Source organism: Chelon labrosus (genome assembly GCF_963514085.1).
Source record: "Chelon labrosus genome assembly, chromosome: 1".
Taxonomy (NCBI): domain Eukaryota; kingdom Metazoa; phylum Chordata; class Actinopteri; order Mugiliformes; family Mugilidae; genus Chelon; species Chelon labrosus.
This window is the reverse complement of record NC_140337.1, coordinates 19040637-19066311: the sequence shown is the minus strand read 5'-3', so window position 1 is coordinate 19066311 and position 25675 is coordinate 19040637. Positions and strand designations below refer to the sequence as shown.

At 44.7% G+C, this 25675-nt stretch overlaps 1 protein-coding gene across 1 annotated transcript; it reads right to left on the bottom strand.

The window, feature by feature from the left end:
- On the bottom strand, positions 1 to 25194 carry tmem102 (transmembrane protein 102). Its single transcript, XM_084553083.1, has 6 exons — positions 24374 to 25194; positions 22907 to 23118; positions 6012 to 6356; positions 3581 to 3774; positions 3190 to 3402; positions 1 to 3106 (listed from the first exon to the last, which is right to left on the bottom strand). Exons 2-6 carry the CDS (start codon positions 23106 to 23108, stop codon positions 2507 to 2509), a joined length of 1554 nt encoding a protein of 517 aa, XP_084409209.1. The 5' UTR covers positions 23109 to 23118; positions 24374 to 25194; the 3' UTR covers positions 1 to 2506.
- Between the last annotated feature and the right edge of the window lie 481 nt (positions 25195 to 25675).

The following is a 25675-nucleotide window of genomic DNA, read 5'->3' as shown; positions in this document are numbered from 1 at the left end:
CTATCCCCGCATCCCCCCGTGTGGATGACTCGATAAAGCACAGTGACTAACACTCGCCCACTGAGGGGATAATTCAGTGGGCAGCATCTGGGCGTCTGTCTGCATCCTGCTGTGTGGTTCATCTCTCAGCGAACACACACACACACACAAACACACACAAGAACACACACACACACAGCGGCTGTGCACCCACGCGCACATGAAGCTCATTAAAAAAGACCAACCAAGCAGAGGAGACAGGGGACAATTATCAGAATCAGTCAAGTCAGAAGCAGTGTCAGGAAAAATATATAAAAAAAAAAAAGAAGAAAAAATCGAATGAGTTTCTCCAACCGAAAGTGAATAAATGTGCTTACACAATGTGCAACAAGATGTGTGACACGTACCGGGTCCTTTGTGGGAGATCTTTCTGACAGTACCTTGACTTAGTCGTGACTACGGTACACAATAGACCAAAAATCCTTGACTAAACAGCTACTGATTACTCTTCCTGCCGTGCTTTTCAGTTTCTTTTTTTTTTTAATTGCTGCTGATATGACTCATTTCACCCTCACCTTTTCTAAATCTCTTGTTCAGGGCAACGAGCAACATGTCTGGTCAGGCTGGAGTACAAAACGGTTTTCAACATTTCTCGATTGCTGTAACAATACTTACATCGGTGTACAGTACCAGGAAACAGCTGTCTGATCTAATCAGCGTTTTTTTAATATTTTGCTATTCCTGTCCTGTTTAATCGTAACCTTTTTGTCCAACTTTAAGGTCCAGTCACACCAGAAACCGGTTCAGCAGAATGAATCCACGCGTCTTAAAGGTCCTTGCTTTGTTCTCTTTGGCGACACCTGTGGTCATAAGTGTGAACTGCATTATTTTTTTTTTATTTTTTTTTTTATAAACCTCACTTTTCAGAGGAACCAAACAGTTTTCAGTACTGTTAAAACTTTTATATAAATTCATTAGTGGGTCACAATTTTTTTTAGATTGTTAACCAAGAGATAGTGATGTAATATTTGACTCCGCCCCTTTAAGAAGGTGAGAAAAGTGAGTTCTATAAAAAGCTTGTTATATGAAACCGAAGATGACCAAACTGAATCATTGTAGAGAATATCGTTTGTTTTTGTTTGATAAAGGTTTGAATTATCAACCATTGCTAATTCGTTTTCTGTCAATCAGATAATCGATTAATTGACTATTGTTGTACCTCTGGGCTACAGTAGATGACGAGCTAGCATAATTTTACCCATTAGTTATTAAAAAAGGGGAAAAACATAGGTGTTTTTTTTTCACAAGGTCACTTAGCGAGCTCATTAGGTCAATGGGACAAGTTCACAGTCTCATATATGTGCTGTTGACTCTTGTCTCATAACCGCTAGGAAGCATGTCCGCATGAATCCGAACTCGGCCAAGGAGCAAGCCAAACTTCGCAAAGTTGAACCCGACATCGCAGATTTGCGCAAACCAACTCCTGCGTTGATTCCGTCTGAACGATCTGCTGGTGTGACCGAGACTTTTCCGAGGAGAAAAGGCAAATTGACATTCTGTGACGCAGCTGATTCATCAAGTCGGACCAAAATTAGACGTCAAGGGTACACGATATGTAAAACTTCTTTAAGCAAAACAGCCCCGATAAAACCTCTTTGGTACATTCCACTACCCCATGAAATGCGAGTGACGTGAAATGTCGTTAAAGACCTTAAAAAGGAATCGTATACGTCAAAAAAGGTTGTGCACACCTGAGAAAGATTAAGAAAGAAAAAAAAAAAAGTAGTGAAAAATACGCCATAAACTGAGGCGCGAGGATTTTTTTATTTTTTTAAAAAAAGGGGGGACTAAAATGGAGTTGAAGGAGAAACTCTTTGTTCAAAGACTCGGCAGTTCTCCTCACAGGATTACATTCAGTTACATCAGCCATACCTTGTTTTTCCTTACTAATTTATCTATCGCCAGCTCTGATCTGAAATAAAACGGGGGGGAGAAACGCAGCAATCAAGGAGCTTTTCTCCCCTTAGAAGTTGGAGTAATGTGTCAGAACCCTCAGGCCAACATATGCACACGCACACAACAACACACCGAGTTCGTCGTCTCCAGTGGATTCACTTCACAACACGACCAAAGCCGGTCCTTGTCCTTGCAGCACCAGCTGATTAAGTCTCCTTAAGGCCAGCTCGTTAGGAGGGGGCCGTCTCCGTGGCAACAGCTTGGTGACATCATCCCGCCTGTGACGAACATTAACGTCGTTTGTCGGCGTCAGGAAACGTGTGTGGTTTTTCTTTTCTTTTTTCTTTTTCTTTTGGTTTTAAAGTGTCATTCAAGCGGCGAGGCTTTGTTGCATTGTTCTTGTTCAGCCTTAGGATGTTCAACGGGAGGCGTGTGTGAACGTCGAAGGCCCGCAGCGTTCTGAAGGAAATCGCCTGCCTGATTCTCAGTCTCCCTCTGATCTGAGAACATTTTTTAAGAGTGTGCCCGCGAGCTAAACATTTCCGCGCGTCCCCTCCGCAGGGCGTCTGGATCAGTAGAACTTGTCGTCGATGCGAAAGTGCGGCCTGGTGACGTCGTCGGGGTTGAGGAAGACCGATATCGACTTCCCGGGGTTCTCCGTGACCAGCTGCTGCAGCCGCTGCGCCAGCTTGTCCTCCGAAGGCGAGATGATGCCGTTGGCCGCGTGGTGCCCGGGGGAGCCGTGTCCGTTGGTGCCGGCCGTGAGCTCCTTCTTCAGCTGGCCCGCCTGCTGGGCCTGGTCCAGAGCCGCCCGGAGGTGCTCGCTGGGGTCCGAGCGCACGTGGGCGAGCTTCCTGGCCACCAGCAGCGCCTGGCTGTCGGTCAGGTGCTCCAGCATGTTGCACTGCGGCAGGAAGTAGTTCGGGCAGTTCTTGCCCAGGATGCAGTGAGCCAGGTCGTCCAGGAGACCCAGGAGGAGGCGGCCGGGGGTGTCGGCGTCGTGACAGGACAGGTAGGCGGCGGGCAGTCGGTCGCAGGCCCAGAAGAGAAGGGTACGCAGGTGGTAGAGGCTGAGGCCCGTGCGAGGGCGGGCCAGGACGCGAGAAAGCACCGCCTTGGCTGCTTGAAAAGCCTGGGCCATGGGGAAGGGGATGCACTTCTTCAGCTGAACCTGAAGTTAAACATAAGAAACATCAACATACGCGTGACGCAGGAAGAAACAAGAGGTGGAACTACGCTAACAGCTGCACCCACCTCGCTGCGGGAGAACGCCAGTCTCCACTCCCTGTCGGGCCGACCGCCCAGAGGAGAGCAGCAGGGCAGCAGATAGAAGCCAGATATGGCTTCCTCCTCCGTGATTTTACCGTCCCAGAAGTGGTTGGCAGTCAGCCAGCCTTGGGCCACAGCAGGCCAGCCCCGAAACGACACCACAGGCAGCAGGTCGTACAGCACCCGGCTAGAGCCTGCCTGCAGGGAGGAGAGGGTGGAGGAATATTAGTACACCACTCCCTCACCCTGAAATCCAGAAAAATACTTCTCTACTACTGACTACAACTCCCACAGTAATGATTTCACATAATGAGTCCAGGTGTGTGCGGCTCGTCCTCATCCTCATCTCAGCGAGGGAAGACGGCTGTATCCGTACCTGGAGGATGATGGTGGTGAGGGGTCCATTCCTCTCCAGTCTGTCAGGGGTGGGGATGCCCCTCTGGGGGCTGCGCCTCAGCTCCTCCACCGCCTCGCTCACGACACCCCAGAACCAGTCCGTCACCAGGGAGGGGGAGAAGTAGCACCCATCCAGAGACTGGGGAGAGCCCAGGGAGGGGATAGAGCCTTTACCTGAGCAGCAGGGAGGGAGGGAGGGAAGAAGGAATGAATCGGTCCCTCGACACAGATTAATCTGCAGTCACAAGAGCGCAGACAATCTACATTCATGGCCGACGTCCAGCAGGAACCACTTGATGCTACTCTGTATTTTCTTTATTGTGCATTTCACTCCAGAAAGTTCAGATGTGTAGCGAGTGTATTTGATCTGGGGCGAGTGTATTTGCACACACTAAAGCAGTGCAACCAATCAATACAATTCCAGATAAAGTACCCCAGGCACGCTGGGGCTGTAAAGATCCCTCTGTTAATATGTTTAATAGATTATTTCACCGTTTTGGGGGACGTACATTTCCCTTTATTGATGAAATAATTGGGTTAGAAGATGAAAACTGGGGAAAATAATCTCCACGGCTATCTCAAGACACCATGAAGTATTGATAATGGATCAATGCTGGGGTCTTAGAGCGTGGAGTTTTACATGTTTCCATTAAGGACATGTGGAATGGTAAATTGGAGGAGGCACTTCTGGCTGACAGAGTTCACAGGGTCTGTCTGAAGCAGCCCCCAAAAAAAAGTTGGATAGTTGATAGAAACTGAAGCCACAAAAATAAATTCCAACAGGCTGATAGAAGGAACGAAAACAGTCGCATCTATTATAGGAGAAGGAGCGAGTCTTTAATAATTTACCCCTTAATTAAATTCCAGCAGGCTTCTCGTCTACAACATAATCTGAAGTGCTGAAAAGTGGCAGCGCCGCATGCCCGAACAAAAATGCAGTGGTTAGTTTATCAAACGTTCAAAAAATTTCACCATTTTCTAACATTTTTATCATCCGACTGATTAAAGGAGCACGTGATGAATAATTCAAAGATTAATCCATAAAAATAATAGCACACTGTAAAAGACCTCTGGCTGCCTGTAGTACTGCATCTGCCACTAAAGGAGAAGGGAAAGCTGTGCTGCAGAGACTAATAATCTGTTTTGGATGCGGCCTCTCTTTAACCTTTCCGTGGCATTTTGTGGGGGTGAGGATTTGATGTCCGCGCCGTAAACGAGGCCCGACTAAACCGCTCCACAACACGACACCCAGCAGCGGGAAATGTTAAAACGCAGGCAACGCGGTGTGTTTTTCTAAATCGCTGGAAATGACAGAGATCCGTATCGATAAATGTCATCACTTCTGCTCGTCTTGGAGGTTTAACACACTCGTGTGGCAGATTGATGCCGCGGCGTAGTCTGGAGAACCGCCGCGTAACGACTATTGCGTTATTCTCGTGAACGTTGCAGCATTTATTTCCACCGGGCCGGGATTTTCTCGTTACACCTCTCTGAGGAGCGGCCCTGCTGCAGCTCGCCAGGCAGAATGGCATCGTAGCATCATGCATCAAATTATCTGAGTGAAACGTGAACAACATTCAATTGACTCCCGTTGCTTCCTCTCTGCATTGATTCAGTAACTTCATCGTTGTTTATTCCACTCCTCAACGTTCAATTCATGCTCACCCATCCACAGTTCAACCTCAGAGAGATGAACAACCATCTCTCATAGAAGCAATTTGAGCGAAAGGGCACAAAGAAAAGGATTCTCTAGTATGATGAGACGTAACTTGGCAGCAACTATGTCTAGCGTCCACATGGTGAAGCATGGAGGTGGCAGCATCATACTATGTGGGTGATTTGCTGCAGCAGGGACAGGGAGACTGGAAACATTTAAGAAGAGGTTGAATAAAGCAAGAAACAGAGTCTGTGACTGTCCTTAACTGGTCCAGGATGAATTCTATCATTATGCAGGCTCGTAGGAAAACAAAGAAGGAGAGATTGTTGTGGCCAAAGAATGAAATCCCAAATGTATTTTCTGTTGTAAAAATTATGAAAATCAAACAAAGATAGGGGAGCAGTAATAAATTAAACTTTTTTAATTTTTTTTATTCTGTTTTAGCATCGTTTCTGTTTTTCAGTTCACTATCAGTAAAACTAAATATATCTTTTAGGGCAGAGGTTGCGCTAGACTTTGTTGTTGTCTGTCATTTTGACTGACAGGGTCATAAAAATACCCGTCACAATCCATTTTTACCCGTCACTTTAATTTTTTTAAATGATAACAATGAAATATTCAATAGCATTTAATTTTCACTTCATTTTTAATTAATATTCAGTAGCGATGGAAAAAAAGATATAACCAATATAAATTACTTTCCTTCCTATCATTGCAGCTCTACTTTCTGTTTGCATGTTCTTTTTCTACTCACTCATGTCCCCCTCTTCCTCCTCCTCTTCTTCTTCTTCAGCGGGAAGGCCATTCTCCTCCTGGCAGCAGATGTTCCAGCGCGACAGGATGTTGGAGTCGCAGAGGCGAAGGCTGAGCCACGAGTGGCAGGGCGGGGAGTGCCTCATGTCCAGGGTGACGGGCTGGTTGCGGTCGTGGAGCTTCAGGGCGGGCACCAGCAGGGTGAAGTCCAGGTCAAAGTCGGCCCCTTTGGCGTAGTCGCCCAGATCCTCCGGGTTGAGGTCCAGCACGCCCTCTCGGGCGCCGCCTGAGAGCAGCAGGTACTCGTTGGCCACCGGGAGGCGCTGGTCGACCTTCTGGACTAAGCCTGGGCAGGATTAAAGTAAAAAAGAGACTCAGAAATCAAACAAGTTCAGCAACTTTCATGTTAGGAGCCATTTGCATATAACTGAGCGCGTCTCCGTCAGCAGAACTGATGTAAGGAGCAACAGTCAGGAAGAAGCTCCCCCTCATTCACAGCAGTGTATGCACATTAAAATGCATTTCATATTCAGATGCACAGACAAGCTCAGGAGTATGTGCACCGGCTCTGGGAAAAAAACAAAAAAACACTTGCCGACCTGCTGTTTTTCTTTTGCCAGTCAGTCGGTTTCCGGCTTAATTTATTTTAGAAGTGCTGCATATATTTATGAGCCTGAGCCGCAGTAATATTGACACAAGAGAGTGTGAAATTAACAAGCCCACACACACACACACACACACACACACAGACGGTACCCACTGTGCTACACACTAATGATAATTTCAGAGGCTACGTATGTGCTCAGTGGAGGCCTTCATTTAGTTTAAATACACTCCGTACACAAGTACAGCACGACCGGCAGAGGGAACGCTCCTTTTTAAAGATTCACGGGAACCCAACAGAAAGAAATTACTTCATGAATACGACTTGGGCCATGTTTTTGTGGGTGTTTAATGAATTGCTGAGCTCAGACCGTGGCGATGTTTCTATAAGGAAGCTGAAAGGGGGTCAGGTTCTCATTTCCCAGAGTCCTACACAGGATCCCTCTCCCTCCTATCTGAACAGTTTATATGAGAGAAACTAAAACCTCCAAATCCTTTTATAGATACTTAGCCGTGTTGTATACTTCGCATGTTCTGGGCCCACGGGAGCCGCAGTCCTGGAAGTCAAGTAAATTGTGTTTTGCCAGCTCAGAAGCGTGACTGAGAAAGGCTTGATCCCACCGCCCGACCTGTGCTAACTTCTAGCTCCTGAAGGTCAAAAGTGAAAGCGTGGACGTTTCAGAACCTTTCACACGGGAGAGATTGCGAAAGCATGAGGGTTTATCCGCCGCCCCGGGGCAGTTAAGCGGCTGCAGGGAGCTGAAACGGGGGCATCAGACCAAGCCGGCAGGCCACGGCTGGGGGCACAAAGCTGCTAACATGATCCCTCTCATCCCGTTACATGGGCACATAACCTTGCTGGCAGGATGCCATGTGATGTTTCCACGTAGAGGCATGCGTGTGTGTAGCCAGCCACGTGTTTGGATGTGAGAAACTCGTCGAATACACGCGACGCGGCATAAACTGAAAACAATCCTCAAGGATTGCACTTCTGGATAATTAAAGTGATTTAAGGCGGCTCATTATGTTTCTCCTGCACAATCCTGACGTCAAGAAAATGACAAATTGAAACCAACCCGTGAGCAATATATCCCTACGCAGCAGCATCTCCACCCATTGTTTGCCACTTTAAATAAAAAGGTAGAGGAGTTTGATGAATTATAGATTAAAAAAAAAAAAAGGACGGGAGAACATCCAGAGACTGAAAATGAGCATCCGAGTAAAGTGTGTGAGTCAAAGTCAAATGTGCTGACGAGGATCTCTCTGGTGCTTTCATTTCTTAGTAAACGAGTATAAAGAAAGCGCCTCATTTGACGCCGCCGTGGAGATAAGCAGCTGATGAGAGGAAGGGGAGTGTGAAGTCTGTGACGGCTCGTCTTCGGGTCTTCACACATCTCAGCAGAATTAGCTCGTCTCTCTCTCTCTCTCTCTGTCTCTCTCCAGGATCCCTTCATTTCCTGACTCAACTACAGCAGCTCGTTCCCTCTCGTAAGACAGGAGCTCCCACTGGACTCTATCCAGAACAGTGTGGCTCCTGTAGCTCCTTCAGCCCTTCCCCATCCCTCCCCCTCGGGACACTCGCAGGAGTTCTGGCTAACGCCGACATTAAATATGAAAGGAGTGTTTCACTCTATGAAAGCGTTGCTAGTTTTAAGTGGATAACTCTGTCAAAAGCGGTCTTCTGTGCTGTAAATCATGATAAGTAAAAAACTGTTTTAGCCCTAAAACCTTTCTGTACCTCGGCTATTATTATAACACAATGATCAGACTGAGCTTGACAGTTCACGGATGTGCGCCGCTTTGAGCTGCAGCCTTCAAGGCTTGAACTTAGATAACCTGACTTAAGGCTGATACACACTAGGTGCTTTTTCCATCAATCTACATCCAATAACCCCGTTAAAATTGTGTCAAAGCACTGATGAAAGCATCGATAGAATGGCATAAAAATTGCTAAATGGAAGAAATTTGGAACCATAGAGACTCCTCCTAGTGTCTGTCTTCCAGTCAAACTGAATAACTGAGCAAGAAGGACCTTGATCCGGGAGGTAGGATGAGAATCTAATGCTCTAACAGAAGCATAGAAGCAATTGAAGCAAAAGGCACGACAGCACAAAGAAAATGATTCTCTAGTATGATGAGACGTAACTTGGCAGCAACTATGTGTAGCGTCCACATGGTGAAGCACGGAGGTGACAGCATCATACTATGTGGGTGATTTGCTGCAGCAGGGACAGGGAGACTGGAAATTTTTAAGAAGCGGTTGAATAAAGCAAGAAACAGAGAGAAGTCTGTGACTGTCCTTAAGTGGTCCAGGATGAATTCTATCATTATGCACGGACTCATAGGAGTCTTTGAAAACAAAGAATAACCTTCAGGCAGGAAGATTGTTGTGGTCAAATTCTGTTTTAGCATCTTTTCTGTTTTTCAGTTCACCATCATTTAAACTAAATATATCTTTTAGGCAGAGGTTGCGCTAGACTTTTTCGTTGACAGGGTCATAAAAATCCTGTCATAATCTATTTTTACCCGTCACTTTAATTTTTTAAATGATAATAATGACATATTCAATAGCATTTAATTTTCATTTAATTTTTAATTAATATTCAGTAGCGGTGGAAAAAAAGATATAACCGGCCATCAAAGACGACTCAAGAATCATGAATCTAGACGTCTATTTAACCGGCTCAGTTGAGTCCCTACCACGTTTGATTGATATATGATCAATAAACTGCACCATTCAAACATCTCACATCTCACTCGGCAGAGAAACAAAACATACTACCCAACTGGACCACTAGCAAACTAAGGCCCTCAGACACTCACTCACTTACGCGAGAAACGAAACTTAACCGACTCTTACTCGACTAATCAAGAGAGACAAGAACCAATTAATATGCTCACTCGCCACCAAGTGGTCTGGGGTGTGAATTGCAATCTGTCAAAATGACAGACTGCCTTCAGATTTTTCCATCACCGTCTTAAAAAAGCGGTCAGCTTTTAGGGTAAGCAAGGTAATACAACATGTACATGTTCAGGTCTCTTTTCCAATTACTTTTAATTTCAAATGCAACTAATCACATCATGTGTCTAGTTGAATAACCCCTCAACTCTAAATCTAGCTTGCCTCACTAACGGCTCGTTGCCATTTCTTTGAGTCATGTTTCAATCCTACTTTTATAAAGTCGGTTCTAAGCATTCTGATATTACCTGGCAGTTCAAGTCGATATTGACCCGGTGTTTTACTTCCTTACTTAAAGAGGTTAGAATAATCTCAATTCATCAAGATTTCACGTGATGGCTTTTCTAGAGTCCTCTCAGCAGAGTAAAAATATATAATCTAATAATGAGCTGTATAAAGTGACTGAAGGTACAGAGTAAGGGTTGGATACAGAATCAGAATAAACAAGCTGAACTTGTGGATAATGTCTTTTTTCTTTTTTTTTTGAGGATAAAATCCTTCATTCTTAACTCATCTCTCCTTTATTTGAGGTAAGTATTTGTTCATGCAACAAAGTACGACCGATTTATTATCAGAACTTGAAATCTGTTCGGCTGGAAAGATGGAGAAATGGGCCCGAATGGTGGATGGGCAGATCAAAGCAAAGAATAGAGGGGAAGCGACAGCGTCAGAGAGAGAGGAACGGATCAGACGCCAGCCAAAAGGCAACGAGTTTGAAGCCGCGGCTCCTCCGATTTGTTTGGTTTTTTTATCTGCCACTGATAAATTGGGTCAAATAGGCGAGGAGGAGGAAAAGTGATGAAAAAGGAGAATAAAGAGAATCTTATCTCTCCGGCTTCAGTTAGAGCGGGGAGCGCAGAGGGAGAACTGTATCAATTAGCAAGGCCTCTTCAGTCTCCACAGTGGCTGCGGGAAGTCTGAGGTTGTTCCAAAGAAGACAATCTACTTTTTAATCCCAACACTCAAAGCGACGGTCGCACACCGCTTTACTGGGCATCTGCCAGCGAGGAGCGTGCACGCACACACGAACACACTCGGGCGTATAGACACACACGTTCTGAAAATAGAGCTGGAATGGAGTCAGTCTAGGCTGGTTTCACAGCTACGGATTAAACCTAATCCTATAAGAAATGTCTCTGAATGAAGATTTCCATTAACAGCAAGTTTTTTTTTTCTTTTTGCTAAGTGCTATTTCTAAACGAGACCCAGTTCTATGTCTGTGAAATGACTGTATATAACGGCTAGTGGGTTCTTCAACACAATGAGTGTGTGGCAACAGGAAAAACCTACCTCGCTGCATGGCATGTCTAAACATCCAGCTAGTATTTGCAATTGCACAGATAAATATTTTCTTGGGAGCCTTGCAGTAAACTCTGGCATAAAGTAAATCATATCTTTATTTTATTTTACTTGTAATATTGCCAAAAAAGTGAACAACAGGTAAATATGTCTGGGACGGTTCTCAGTCATCCAGGTCATGGTATATCCAAAAAACTTTTAAGAAAGAACTTAGGTGGATACAACAACAGGTAAATCTATTCACTCCTCTAGGAGTAGCTACTCTACATGCATGTATACTTCCTCTTGGCAACAGAAGCTGTGAAGCGTTCTGGAGATTTCCCTACGATAGAGTCAACAAAGAAGTCAACACTGTGCCTAAACACAAAATAAATATCATCAAAATGGCATTAAAAAATATGTATATGTTAATTTATTATGATTTCAAAATTTATACATCGATTCAGTTTGCAAGAGTTCCAATCTTTCATTGTCATCTGTCATGGGACTTGTCAACAAACTGAATTGAAGTTGCATCAAAGCAGTATGGACCATAGACTGTATATAAATATGGACAATGCATCCCCACTTCCTTGCATTGGCCAAATTGGCGCAATTTTCCTGGGGATACATGCGGCGGCATCTCGTGCCTTTGGAGCCGGAGTCTGCGCAGTACAGTCCGAGAGTGGAGCCACGTCGAGCGGCAATATCGATGACCCGCCCACTCTTCCGCCAAACTTACTCATGTTTTCGTTTGCTCTACCTCCACCAGTTACAAGGAAATGTTGGATTACACACTGTACTTGTTTTATTTTGTTCCAACTTTCTCGGTCCTACGGGGCCACTTCACGGAGCGGCTGGCGTGGCAACTTGTAGTGATCATGATGTTGCATCCTGTTTTTTTGTCAAATAACTAACTAAAACAAGACTTCTCAGATAAATGGACACTTCAGTATGCATCAACATTAACTACCTAAAATGACAGAAAATATCCCATGCTCCAAAACTAATTTGACGTCTACTTTAGTGTTTTAGTTTGGCGCAAGTCCCATCCACTAACATGGAGGAGGTGGAGCTTATGACCTATACTGCAGTCAGCCACCAGGGGGAGCTCTACTTGCTTTGGCTTCACTTTAGAGGAGCTGTTCTGTCCATTGTTTTACAGTCTATGGTATGGAGTCACATGCTAAACAGGCAATCTAAATGTAAGGTCTCTAAGTGTTGGTTATGAGTCAAGGCTGAGGTTTTTCTCTTGACTTTATGATGATGATTAACAAATATAGTAGCAGAAGAGTATAATCATATCAATTACGCAGAGATTTAATCCCCACAATTATAAACGAATACAGAGAAGTAGAGGAAGTAAACAAGCCGCCATAACTCGCATCCAGTGGCATCGTCCGTCAATGTCTTTTGCATGTTTGTATGCAAGCCTTCATAAGACCTGTAAAATTCACTCAGCTAAAAGTCAGGCCTCTGCATGCCCTCTGACTGACTGTGTTCTCATTAAATCCCTGCTCAGTTGTCTAGGCTTCGCCCTCCCCCAATCCTGGTTTGAAAAACCTTCCACCGTCAAGATACTTTGACTGAGCGGTAGCAACAGAATCATCATTTCAAACTATAGATGCTTCGGAGAGATTACCTAGTGAGGTGCTCCGAGTGCTTATTTCACGACACCTCAGTGCAGTAGTTGGTGTGCATCTCTTACCTCTGCGTGACCTTTTTGCTATTTTAGACAATAAAACTTTAATATAGCAGCAGAGCGTGGCATTAAGATTTATCTTAAAGCAGCCTTGTCCCGAAAAGAAGCAATTAAATTCTTTACAAATGACTCCAGACTAATACAGTCTCAACCAGATGTTATCGTCGCTTTTCAACCGGCACTTCTCTCAGCCTCGTACACTAATACCAGGATTAATCCCAGACAACCCCCGCTGCTGATAGGTGAGCCATTCAGACGCCGAGCTGTTTATGAATTCATATCAAGGCGGCAGATGAGCTCCAAAATAGACCTTTTAGATGAGGAGGACTGGAGCTAGTCCAGTTCAGTCTGATTGGTGGGGATGTCTCAGATCACTGAGCCAGGTGTGTGTGTGTGTGTGTGTGTGTGTGTGTGTGTGTGTGTCGGTGTGTATGACAGCGTGTGAATGCGTTTAATAGAAGAAACGGGGCTGAGAGTGATGACAGACATGCTGGTAAATCACCTGCAGAGAGAGGGGATGCAAGAAGCTGTCGGTGTCTCCACGCTCCTCGTTTCGGCTTTGATGCCAGTTACACTGTGACGCCATGTCCCGCTAAATGACAGGCAATTATCACTGAAAGGGAAAAAAAGCCTCACTGCAGTTTTTCCATTTTAGGGCAGGAAGAGAAACCACCTAAAGCTTATCGCGACTTTTGATATTCCGCTTAAAGAGGGGCAGGGAAGGTGACAAATCCTCCACAAAGACCAATCAAGTCTCACATCAACTACTAATGAAAGTAATTAACTCGTTAGCTCTATATTTGCGCTGGTACTCGGTGTGCAACGTTATAAGCAATCAGAAAGCAGAGGACCTAGACAACTTGCCCATCACTCCATACAAATGTGCCTTTCTTATACACACACTCAAGACAAACTCTATACGCCTTTTACAATTAAAAACAAATTAAAAAAACTCAAGCTATAACTACACTGACTCCTTGAATCATATTCAAGGTTCCAAAGTAAGCTTTATGCTTCATAAAGACCGTATAAAAAGATGAATGCCATTTGAAGCTCAATGGGCCACCATCTTGGGACTGCCTAGGTCCACCAGAAGTACAATTGACGTATATACGGTACGGTGTAGGTGGTTACGCTGTCGAAAGCATGTATACCTATGCATCGCTATGTCCGTATGGTTCTGTAATTACGCCACTGAATCACTAGGTGATGATTGGCCAAGTTAATGAGAAGTTGCTGTGATTGGCCACCGAGTCATGCAAACTAGGAAATGCATTTTCAGACCAATCACAGGTGAATGTCAAGTTATGGCGTAGGGTCCGGGTTATGGTCCAGAGCTACGGCGTACCTACACCTTCAATGTGCCATGGGACTACAAATTACGCTTAAAGGGGAACTATTTCTAGCATAAAATATGGTCATTTACTCACCCAAATAACTTTTGTGTAATTTGCAAAAAAACTAGCAGTAGCAAATTACAGGTAAACAAGCTGACCGCCGCGGGTGCGCGGGCTGCTCAGAGATGACATCATCCAGGTCAGAAGACATCATCCGGGGCTTTTAGGTCAATCTACAGACCCCGGATGATGATAACAGGTAACTCTGGACTCAACAGGGAATAGCATTAACATATCATAACAAAATATTGGCGAAATGAACGAGTTTCGCGGCAGATAATGTGTTATCTAGAGTCTGTGTTTCGGTGCCCCATTAACTCCCACTATATGGATTTACGCTGATCTAATTATTTCCTAAACGAGTGCAAATGACACAAAAGTTATTTGGGTGAGTAAACGATCGTATTTTATGCAAGAAACAAGGTCCAGGTTGTAAAAAAACAGTAATTCCCCTCAAAAATGGCCAAAAAGATGGTGGATGAGTGGGGCTGAGACAGGTAGGCGAAGGCCTAAACAGATGACTAGCAACCTATGAGGGCACGCCTTTAGTTATGCGTAACTTAAAGCCTTAACACTGTTTTAATGGGTGAATTATATGAAAATTCAAACCTCATACAGTTGTCAAGAACTGCGAGATTAGCTACAGAGTCCAAAACCTTGTACCAGGCTGTAAACATGTTCATGTCTGTTGTAAAGTTGGGTACTTTAACATAGAGGCCTACGGGGAATAGCCATTTGAGGAACTGCAATTTTTGTCACTTTTGTTTTGGATTCAGTTTTCATCCATGGAAGCGTGGCCCACTGGTCTTACAGTCTCTGCTCACATTCTGGATGAGTGGGTGCAGAAAAAAATGACTTCAATATATCTGATCCAGAGATCTGAACTAAATTTTCTATGAATTACATTGCAAAAACTTTAAGGATTACCACAAAGCGTCAACCCTTGAGAGAGGTCTGTGGCAAACATGCAGTTTTTAAAAAAAATGCTACCAACTCAGACAGCTGCACCCTGCTCAGAAAGACGATAGACCAAATTAGTCCTCCCTCTTTGCCTTAAGTGTGATTATAAAAGGAGAAAAAAATAAAAATGACAATGTCAGCCCCGGTTATTACAGTCAGCGGGACGGCAGATTACGCTACGCAATGTCAAAACACTTCTCATTTAACATGACGCATAAAACAAGTCGCATTAAATTAGGCGCCATGAACGACGTGCGGTGTCGGTGGCCGCGTTCACTGTATTTAAATGGCACTCGGTCGTTAGCCGATTTGTTGCAGTCGAGGTCGTGAACTGAATGAGCATCAACAAAATTGTGTTCCGCAGTCATTTTCCCTGACGTGCCGGCTTTCCAGCAATTAAGATTTAAATGCTGCAGCGTGCCAACAACAACAAAAAAAAAAAGGTGTCAGTGAGCAACAATGACCATCATTTATGGCAGTCAAGTGGATGCTCATCTGTGCTTTTTGGCAGTGGTGTGTCTAAGCTAATGAAAACTGAACAGAAACAAAGCCTATCTAATCAAATACAAATATTTCACTCATCTTCTGTGTCTGCAGCGCTATGATTCTTGCCCGGCTGCCAAATGAAGACAAGCCCTCAAATCCAAAACGGCATTAACAGAGAATTAGTCAGGCAGAGCAGCTATAAGGGCCGCCAGTCCAAGCCAACCATAAAAACCAGAGGTGGCATCAGAGCACGGCCTCCCAATAAGGCACAAAGTCCCAGCAGTGGGAACAGTATCCAGCTGAGAATCGGTCACACAGAAGCCCACCAGCATCAACAGACTGTAGCGAGACATCGGTCAGCCACTGGATTGATTCAGACAGTCTGGGCAAGTGAGCCGCTGTCCCAACGGGATAAAGTTGTTATTGTGATGGTTAAAATCAAACCAAGAGGGATTTTTTTTCTCTCCCAAAATAAAATATGCAGCACATCATGTACACGTTTTTGAAGGCGTAAAAAGGGTGGAAAGTTTGGGAGGAGAAACACACAACACAAATATTAAAGCCACAGTGGAGGAAAAAAAGGGATGTTCCACTCTGACTGACATGTTTGGATGCTGCTCCCCGACTGTGAAATAGGAGAACCAGAGATAGGCAAATACACCGGCTTCAAAAAGGAAAGTTAAACCCTGTTTAGACCAATTTTTGCTTCAGAAAAGGAAGCACAAATCACTGTCTGCAAGTCGTGATGCCAAATTCAAGAGACATGCAGCACTTGCAAATCAACGGGAACAGCCAAGTAAGAATTCAAAGAGGTATCGTTGATTTCAAGCTGAGCTCAGACTACTGGGGTTTCCGGACGATTTAACGCTGAATACTCCCCTCCTGAGAACCGCAGGAGAAGTCCTCTCTAAACTATTTTGTAATGTGAGGTGTTTACTGTTGCCTCTTAAACCTCCCAAACTGCAGACACACCCAGTCGGGGGGAAAATTCCTTCCATAACGTTAAACGTGTTTGATACTGAGCATTTAAAATTGGGATGACTACGAGTCAAGTCGAGTCTACAAGTTCAGGGAACAGGTGACAGTATTGTTAAGGCAACAGTAAACATACAATGCTAACTTACCTCAAATTCTGAATGAAGAACTAATATTTTCTCCTCCGCACTCATTTACCCTTCTGCTTTGGTTTTCGCCAACTACGAAGAAGTCCGCAGTTACAGCAAGGGTTTCTTCTTCATCTTTTGGTTTGATCGTGTGCTGGAAACCAGCTTAAAGATGCATTACTGCCACCTACCTGGCTAGAGCGTGGGTCGATAGGTTTCACCAGCAAATTGTTGATGTCTGGTGAAGTCGTTAACTGAGCTATTGTGAGGATTTGGATCGCTCCTATGCTAGCGTTAGCAGATGCCTTTTCAGATGAGTGTGCATTGCTGTAGTACATTGTTGTATTTCAGGACGTCATCTTTAGTGAAGTATTTCCACAAACTAGATCAGGGGTGTCAAACTCATTTTGGTTCAGGGGCCACATACAGCCCAGTTTTATGTCAAGGGGGCCGGACCAATAACACGATGGCGTATTTACCTATAAGTAACGGCAACTCCAAATGTTTCCCTTTGTTTTAGCGCAAAGTAGATTATGAAAATGATTACATTTAATGAACAACTGGACATTTCTTCAGAAAAAGAAGTGCAATTTCTGTTTAGTTCTAGGGCTCAGTTGTTATGTGCACAACTCTTACTAAATCCGTGTGAACCCTTGGAAGAACAATTACTTTTATTAGAAAAATTGCACTTTGCAAATTCAACCCACGGGCCAGATTAGACCCTCTGGTGGGCCGGTTTTGGCCCCCGGGCCATATGTTTGACACGTATGAACTAGATGAACCACTGCTAGTTTGCTGCAATGACCCACTGGGCTCCTCAATTTGTTTCTCGGAGGCGTCCACATCGTTATCATCACATGATCAGTGACTAGTGTTGGGATCTGAACCTGGTAGTGCATAATCAGGTAACCACATGGCTGCTTTTGTCTTGGGAACAAAGGAGCCCTGGAAAAACTCTATTACCCACAATCCTCCAGGTGTGAAAAACTGACAAAGCAGTTCACTGGCTGACAGTGGCATGTGACCTATGAGGTCATCAGGTCATATAAAATGCACCGTTTGGCCTTTGTCTTACTCTCTTATTCTCTACTCTTCCACCTCTTCAACTCCACACCTCCACGTGGAGACCCCGAGCGGCTCAGCTGCAGCTGGCTGCCAGGTAGTCTGCTAACAAAGAGCAACTACTTGCAGGCCTGTTCTCCTTACAGCAGCGAAGCAAGATCCTGCTGAGGAATCTACACCAGGTCTTTTAGCCAACAAACAAAAGGTTTGCAGGCTAAACTCCCAAACAACAGGAGCCACACGGCTAGTTAGCACCGAGCTGCTAACAAGCCACTTCAAAGGACTTCAAGGAGCGGCCAGTTTCCCTCCATTTGCCACCAGGAAAACACAGCAAGGACTTCAACTTTTCCCGGTTTGGCTTTCCATCAGGAACCGCCAGCCACAGGAGCAACACACCAGAAATTGACTTTCCACCAAATCTGGTAGTATGACCTGGGCCTAGTCAAGCTAAGCTAAGCTAAGCATAGAACTTTGATTTGATGTGATATTTGTTTATTTGAGTTGTTTATAGTATATTGGTTTGATGTTAGTTAGATTATGCAACACATAGACTCAGGGTCTTGCATGCTAAACTAACCACTCTTCCTCTAACCTGGCACCTCATAAAACGCTTATCACATTCCACACATCTACTGGCCAGCACATGGTCTGAGTGTCCCCACTCAGCAGCCATTGTTTCCTTTGTGTTCAAGACCTCAAGGCCCAGCGGCCATCTTGACACACCCACAACCGGCGGCCATCTTGGCACGCCCACAACCGGCGGCCATCTTGGTACGCCCACAACCGGCGGCCATTTTGGCTCACACACAACCAGCGGCCATTTTGGCTCACACACACACACACACACACACACCTGTATTGAGTACACTGTAGTTAGCTTGTATGTTTACTTTTATTCTTGTTAATAAATGTCTTTTAAACATACCTGTCTGTTTAATGTTGCACAAGAGTGAATATTGCCAACCTCTACACTGTCAAGAACTCCAAATTCCTTCAACTGTAACTAGTTGTTAACATGGTAATTTTGGTTATAGTTATTAAGTTAATTATTAATCCGAACTCCAAATTGACAATTTAGTATAATTTATGAGACTGTTTTGATTAATTGGCTATCTTTTCCCTTCCTAGAAGGGTGGTGCCCCGAGGTGATCTAGTAATTCAGATCCAATTATTTAATAATAAATAATTATTTTTGATAATTATTAATTATTCATGATAGCCAAACCCCAATACTGAGTGCCTTAGTACCAGGCCCAACACTAGTCAGTGCTTAAACCATCATGCTACAACAGTGAAGATGACAAAATGACTAGTTGACTAGCCTGTATAACCTCGAATGTGTCATGACAAATTGTTTCTCTTTGAAATTTTGTAAACGTCAAACAAGTTTGAGAAATTGTGCAATGTTTAACCATTTATTGTTTGTTTTTTTGAGAATGACAATATATTTCTATCCTTCTGTGTCACAAACTACATAGCTGCATAACAAATGTTGAAGTTCTAGCATCTTTTCCTCACAGATCACGGTTAACTCGGGTGCAGCTTTCTCTTTGCCGTCTAACTGCCGTCACTTGTCTTTGTTCAACCCCTAATGTGCACAGTCAAGGGGTCTAAGTGTGAAAAACAGTTCCAAACAGAGGGAGGCTGATGTAAGACAACTTATGGAAAGGCAAGAATTGGAGGCTTCTGTAGGAATTAGAACGTAAAGGTTTGCTCTGTCAGTCATTGTGATGAATTCTTTTCCTATTTTCTTCAAAATCTTGACGCGAAACTTAAAAAAAATGTCCAAATCTGAGCTATGAGAGAATGACTGATTACACCTGGATCAAACGTGCTCATTTTGACAGCTATCAGGAGGAAGGTGAACCCTGAACTAAAGTCTCTCTAGCCGGCTAACAAACTTCTGAAAAGTTGCCGATGCCTGCCCGGGCCTAGCATCAGATCTTCTGCTCCACCGGCAGCATGAATGTATTCCTGCATTCATCAGCCTTTTGTTCTTCAAAAGATTTATACAGTGGCCCCTGCCACCCTTGCCTGAAGGCAAACCACAGTGTTTGCTCAAATGCAGGGCAAATAAGAGCCTCGGATCTTGGATCTGTCAGGCTGTGAAGAAAATCACTGGGTGTACTGGGTGCGCTGGGTGCGCGCTTAATCTCTTTTCTCCACCCGTTTCCCTGACAGTGAGCAAAGCCCAGCGGGGATTCCTTTCTGCTGCTCAAACTTTATAAAAGCCTGGCACAAAAAAACAGCCACCTGTGTTTAGCATCCACACACCCACACCTCTGCAGCAGATTGCAACGGCAGACCGCCGCGCAGTAAAAAAGGCCCCTCCATCAAGAGGATGACATTTGCCTTTCAACGCTGCCTTTCATCCTCCGCAGGGCCTTGAGAGCCACGGAGCCGCTAATGTACCTACCGCCGCACGCTTTGCTTTACATTCCTAGAATCCAACGCCAACTGTTGAAAGAAAGCGCAAAACTTTTTTTTTTTTGCTTTGCGCACCGTTGGGGCTGTCGCAGCGGGCGGCGAGGAGCGCGGTATGAAAATACCAGCAAAACCGTTGGTGATTATGCAGGAAAAAACCAAGAGGGGGGGAAAAAAATAAGCTGCCATGAGAGTGGGAGCAAAGAGGGAAGAAGAGGGATTTGTGTCAGAATCATGAAAAAATGAAATCCAAACAAAGGAAAAAAAAAAAAAAGGAATATGTGCCTGTATGCGGTGACACAATAAAATGACAGGAACAGGCCTGGATTCCGTTTTGATTCATGCGACGTCTCCCCGGGTGAAGGCGGCCCGTTTGATGGAGCTATTTCAGCTGGGTGAGAAGACTAAAGCGGGAACAGGAGCAGCCTTGAAACTAAGGAGGAGACGTCTGTCAAACCAGGCAATACTAGTGGTTTCACAGGAAGAGGAAAGCTGGGGTGATATTCTGGGACGCCGGGACGAACACGGCGGGCCTCTCTGTAGACTGACAGAGAGGAAGGATTTACAACATTGTATTGTAAAAAATATATATATATATATATATACGAGTTGGAGAAGAAGCATAAAGCAACGGCCTAAAACTTTCAGGAGGACGAGCCCAACGCGTCTCGCGTTTGCAGCGTACGGGGACAGACTGAGAGTGACATGACAGAAGGAGGGTGACGGGACAGCAGGGAGGGAGGAGAGTGCCACCTATTGGAGAAACGAACACACTTCACTCTTTACTCAAGCGGCAGCAACGAACCAGGTTTCAGCCTCGTGTCTCACTTTGCTCACTTAACCCACCCCTCAGCGGCGTGAGGACGCCGTCACTCCGAAACTAATTTGCACGAGATACGTGCACGCTTCAAATCCGCCCGTCTGCTAATTATTACGCTCCGGCGATAACGTGTCTGTCAAAAGGGTTTTAACTAAACACACCGTACCTGCTTCGTCGTTTCGGTGCAGATTAGTTCTGCCGTGTTAATTGTTTTATGTCACACGTTCGTGCAGCTTTGTCCCTCTGGCTTGAATTAAATTCTATTACAAATCAAACAGGACCTTCTCCACTGAAATCTCAAGAGCAGGACGACACTTGAAACATTAAAATGATGCAAATGACGTCCTGAATGGGTTTGATTTAATATCAATTCAACTGGCAATAGTTTTAGTGTTGAATTTGTGGTTGATTTATGGTGTTTCTACAATATTTTACCATAAAGTTGGTGCTCGACGGTGCTTTCAGAGCTTCTGTCGTGTTTTGAATCTCCCTCACACGTCGACTAATCTCGTTGTCGTGAGATAAGTCACACCAAACTAGAGATTTCTGACAAGAAGGTGCAAGAAATGGTGTATATTTTTAAAAATACCCCTCCCTACCCCTGCAACCAAACAGCCCGACAGCAAGATACATGGCAGCGTCAGTATGGAAGAGCCTTTAATCACATAAAACGCACCGCGAGTGCCAGCGCGGGCTTAGTGCATGGTAAGCCAACAGATCATACTGTGATTTCGCTGGGCAGAGTCCAGGTGACAATGTGTCTAATAGCGCGTGTGAGAGCGGAGCAGGGCGTTCCTGGAAACGGCTGCTGGTTCCTCTCTTATCAGTCACAGTGTAAATACACGTGCTCGCGGAGGAACAGGTGGGAGAACAAAAAAACCCGGCGGCGCAGCTGAGTCTAAAAGGAGCCAAGCGACCTGCTCCGCAAGCGCCGGTTATGATTTAGTTATATAACATGTGTTAGTGTTGGAAACATTTTAAGCTACGTACGCGTTTGTTAGCTGTCGATCAGCTGTTTGCTGGTCTGCACTCGCAATGCCGCCAAGTAAAAACTTATCTGAGAGTAACTGTAAGACTAAATGATAACTATAAGACTGGTAAGGGCTGGTTTGACTCTGATTGGCTTTACAGACTATTGCCACTCTGATCACACGTTGAAGCATTAAACTATTATATGATCTTGTTCCACCACGTCTGCGAGGGCTTGTGGAAAAACAACTGGAGACCTGTTCACACCTGGTGTTAACACGCCCATCCGAGGACAGGTGTGAACACGCCCAAGACGCACTGAAGACACATCTGATCACAGATCACGTTTGGAGATGGTCTGAGCTGGTGTTGATTTGGATACGCATCTCAAGAGACAAGCTGGAGACACGTGTGGAGATGCAATTTAACACCAGGTGTGAACACACATACGCCGTCAGGCATAACATTACGACCGCTGACAGGAAAAGTGAATAACATTGACCATCTTGTGACAATTCAGTGTTCTGCTGGGAAACTTTTACACCTGGCATTCATTGGTGTGGATGTTACTTAGACACGTAGCACCCACCTAGACCAGACCAGGCAACCCCACCCCATAGCAATGACACTCCTTGATGGCTGCAGCCATCCCCAGCAGGATGCAGCCTGACACAGACACACACACAAAAAACGCTTTAGGAACAACTAAAACAAAACATGAAGAACAGCACAAGGTGTTGACCTGGCCTCCAAATTCACTAGATCCCAAACTGATCAAGTATCTGTTGGATGATCCGCAGAGACCCGTCCCCTCAACCTATAGGACCCAAAGGCCCCCACTAACGACATCCTGTTGCCCTCAGAAGGCCCATGTCCATTCTCTCATGAGTCACAACTGTTTTGGCAGCAAAAGTGACACCTACACAATATTAGGATAATAATGTTATGCCTGGTTGATGTACTTAAAGCTACACACTTGTGATCCGGTCGCCCGTTAATACCAGATCTGAACTGACAACGGTCTCCAAAGTGAATGGTGAGAGTCAAGACCTCCAGTCCGTCGAGACACCACATCAACTTTCAAACCTGGAGCCATGCAGCATGAATGAAAAGCACTTTTTTTTTTTTTTTACCGAGCATGTTGAAGATGAAGTCCTTGGCCGTGTGCACCTCCAGGGCGGTCTGATCTCCGAACTCCCCCTGCTCCAGCACCACCAGCTCAGACACCTGCGCCGACAGCTGCTCCAGGGTGGCCCCCGAGCGGAAGTCCACCTCTGACAGCTTCTTGGCGGGGGCCGGGGAGCGCGGCGTCACCGCGCTCATCAGAGAATCCATCTCTGCAACCCTGCAGAACGGAGAAGAGGAACGAGACGTCCTTTTAAATTCTACGTGAAGGAGAATAGATGGCCTGCAATGGCTCCCCTGAGGGATTGAGGGATGAATTATGCAGCTCCAGCAATAAGTAGTGGCTTAATTAGCACAACAGAAATAAACACAGGCTACAGTTGGTGTGTTTTCAAGTTTAGAGAGTGCTGCTGAGCCTTTATGATTTGTATAATGGCGGCTTTGTTTTCCAACAGTGAGTCATGAGGCGATCAGGGGACATCGGGGGAATAACATTTCAATTTCACAGCAGAAGAGGTGACAAAATGACGCTTTGATAAACAAGTTTCTCAGACAGTAATAATACTTTTTTTTTTCCTGACATTATAGACTTATCTTGCCTGGGTAACGGAGCATAAGAACCGGGGTGTTATTCGGTGCAGTCAACAGGTTAATATGAACTGCAGACTGAATAGTTTGCATAGTTTGCATAGCGGGGCGAGTATTTAAAGGTTTGCCGTAAAGCGGACAAGGCGTCGCGGTACGTTCTTAAAAATAAACAACATAGAAAGTGGATATTTGTTAATTGTTAGCGTAAATAAATGTGTTAAATTAAAAGCTGCAAAGCCAAAAAAATAAATAAAGAAAAAGTTGCAGTGTAAACAAAGCTGAGTGGAGCGGAATGACAACATGGCCTCTGCCCCAGAGAACTGGGTCAATTAGCGAGCCGGCTTCGACGTAGCCGCTAAGCTATTAGCTGGTGAAATTAGCCAGCGACACTTAACACGGGCTAATTAGATAGTTCGCACAAAAAAAAAAAAAAAAAAAAGGCAACGCATTAGCTTGAGGGAGGGGAGGGGAGGGGAGGAGAGGGGAGAGGGGGTATCTCGATGTATTCACATGGCTGCCGCATCCTCTTATTAGCACACCTTTCAACTTGCAACGGTCCCGGTACCCCCGGCAACGCGCCTCGCCCAGAACAGTCGGCTAATTTCTTTTACTAGCCAACTAGCTTTTATCAAATTAGCATGCTAGCTAACGTGACAGCAGCAGCAGTAGAAAGGGGACGGAGGAGACAAGCGGGGCGCCCCACAAACACACACACACATCCACACTAAAATCTATAGACACACTCAAAGAGAGAGAGAGGGAGAGGGAGAGGGGGGAGAGAGATGCATGCACCCACAGCTCGGATGTCCGCTAGCTTACGAGTGATCCCAGAGTACTGATTAGCTACACGGCTAAAGCTGCAAAACATAGCGAACTAGCACACACACCCTTTTTTTTTTTTTTTTTTTTTTTTTTTAAACACACGGCGACGCGAAGGCAGACACTCTTCGCTATCTTCCACGTTTAGTGTTTTTGTGATCCCCGTGCTGCTTCTTCTTCTTCTTCAATCCGCCTCCTTCTTCTTCAGCTGTCATTTCCAACAGGTCCCGGCCGCCGCCACCACCTCCTCCTTCCCCCTGGCAACACCGTCCCAGAAATCATGGTCCCACTCTCAGAGTAGAGGATCCGGGGGATTAGTGGGGGTATGTGTGGCAAGCACGCCTCGCTCTGCGCACACATACACACACATAAAAAAAAACCACAAAAAAAAATAAACTACAAACGGATTTGTGAGGTCAGGTTTGTGATTAAAATTGTGTGTCCTCGGAAAAGAAGATGAAGGCAGAGCTGCACAGCCAGTGTTTTTGATGCGTGAGCGCGTAAAAGGCAGTCCCTCTGTAGGTCCAGCAGGGCACAGAGAGGCAGGAAGCTGGAGCCTGGATTTAGATTCCACTGTAACACAGGGAGTTTTATATCCGCTGGGCTGTTGTTTAACACTAAATCCTCATATGATCACATGTAGAAATAATCACGGGGATTACTAATGCTGTTAGTAGCCGTCGTTCTGTCTGGGCTTTGTGTAATAGTTTGGGTTTCTCAGGTGAAGATGAGTGTTTGTATGGAGGACCAAAAGCGACAAAATTAAAAATTCATTTTCGCAAATTATGTAAAAGCCAATGAAATGTTAACTCTGTCAAATTTTACCTTTTTTTCTGAATCGCTTCATTTCAAAATGTATTTTTATTCTTTTTGTATTTGTCACTGTATTTATTCCTGTATTAGTTTCCTTTTTGTCCGCCACTTAAAAGTATTCCTCCTGCAATAAAAGTGGAAATCTGATGCCCCCTTTCCAATTAAAATGTGGCTTTGTGAAATCAATAGCTGCGTGCCCCTAGAGAAAATAATTTACTGGATGCAGAAAAAAAGTAAGACTTTTAACAAAATATATGGCAGCTATTTTTAACTTATATGGAAAATCTACCAGCACACTAATCTCCCTGTAATCGAGCTTGGCTTGGCATGATCTGAGTAGTGATGCTACCCTTTGTCTCTCTCTGTACGTTCGATTATTGCATAATGTATTTTATTTATTTACTAATTCATTACTATTATTATTATTATTATTATTATTTTATTAATTTATTTATTTTTCTACTCTATTGTCCTGTCATTGTGAGTCTATTTCATTTTTATTTTTGCCTCCTTGTGGATATTGAGTTTTTCCTTGATTTGTAACTTTAACTTTGTTC

Excerpts from the sequence above, each read along its gene's own strand:
- tmem102 (XM_084553083.1), bottom strand. The coding sequence starts at position 23,108 with ATGGATTCTCTGATGAGCGCGGTGACGCCGCGCTCCCCGGCCCCCGCC. Across the intron at positions 3,403-3,580 it reads TCACCACCATCATCCTCCAG|GCAGGCTCTAGCCGGGTGCT; the intron begins GTACGGATACAG and ends TCCTCCCTGCAG. Across the intron at positions 3,107-3,189 it reads TGGCGTTCTCCCGCAGCGAG|GTTCAGCTGAAGAAGTGCAT; the intron begins GTGGGTGCAGCT and ends GTTTAACTTCAG.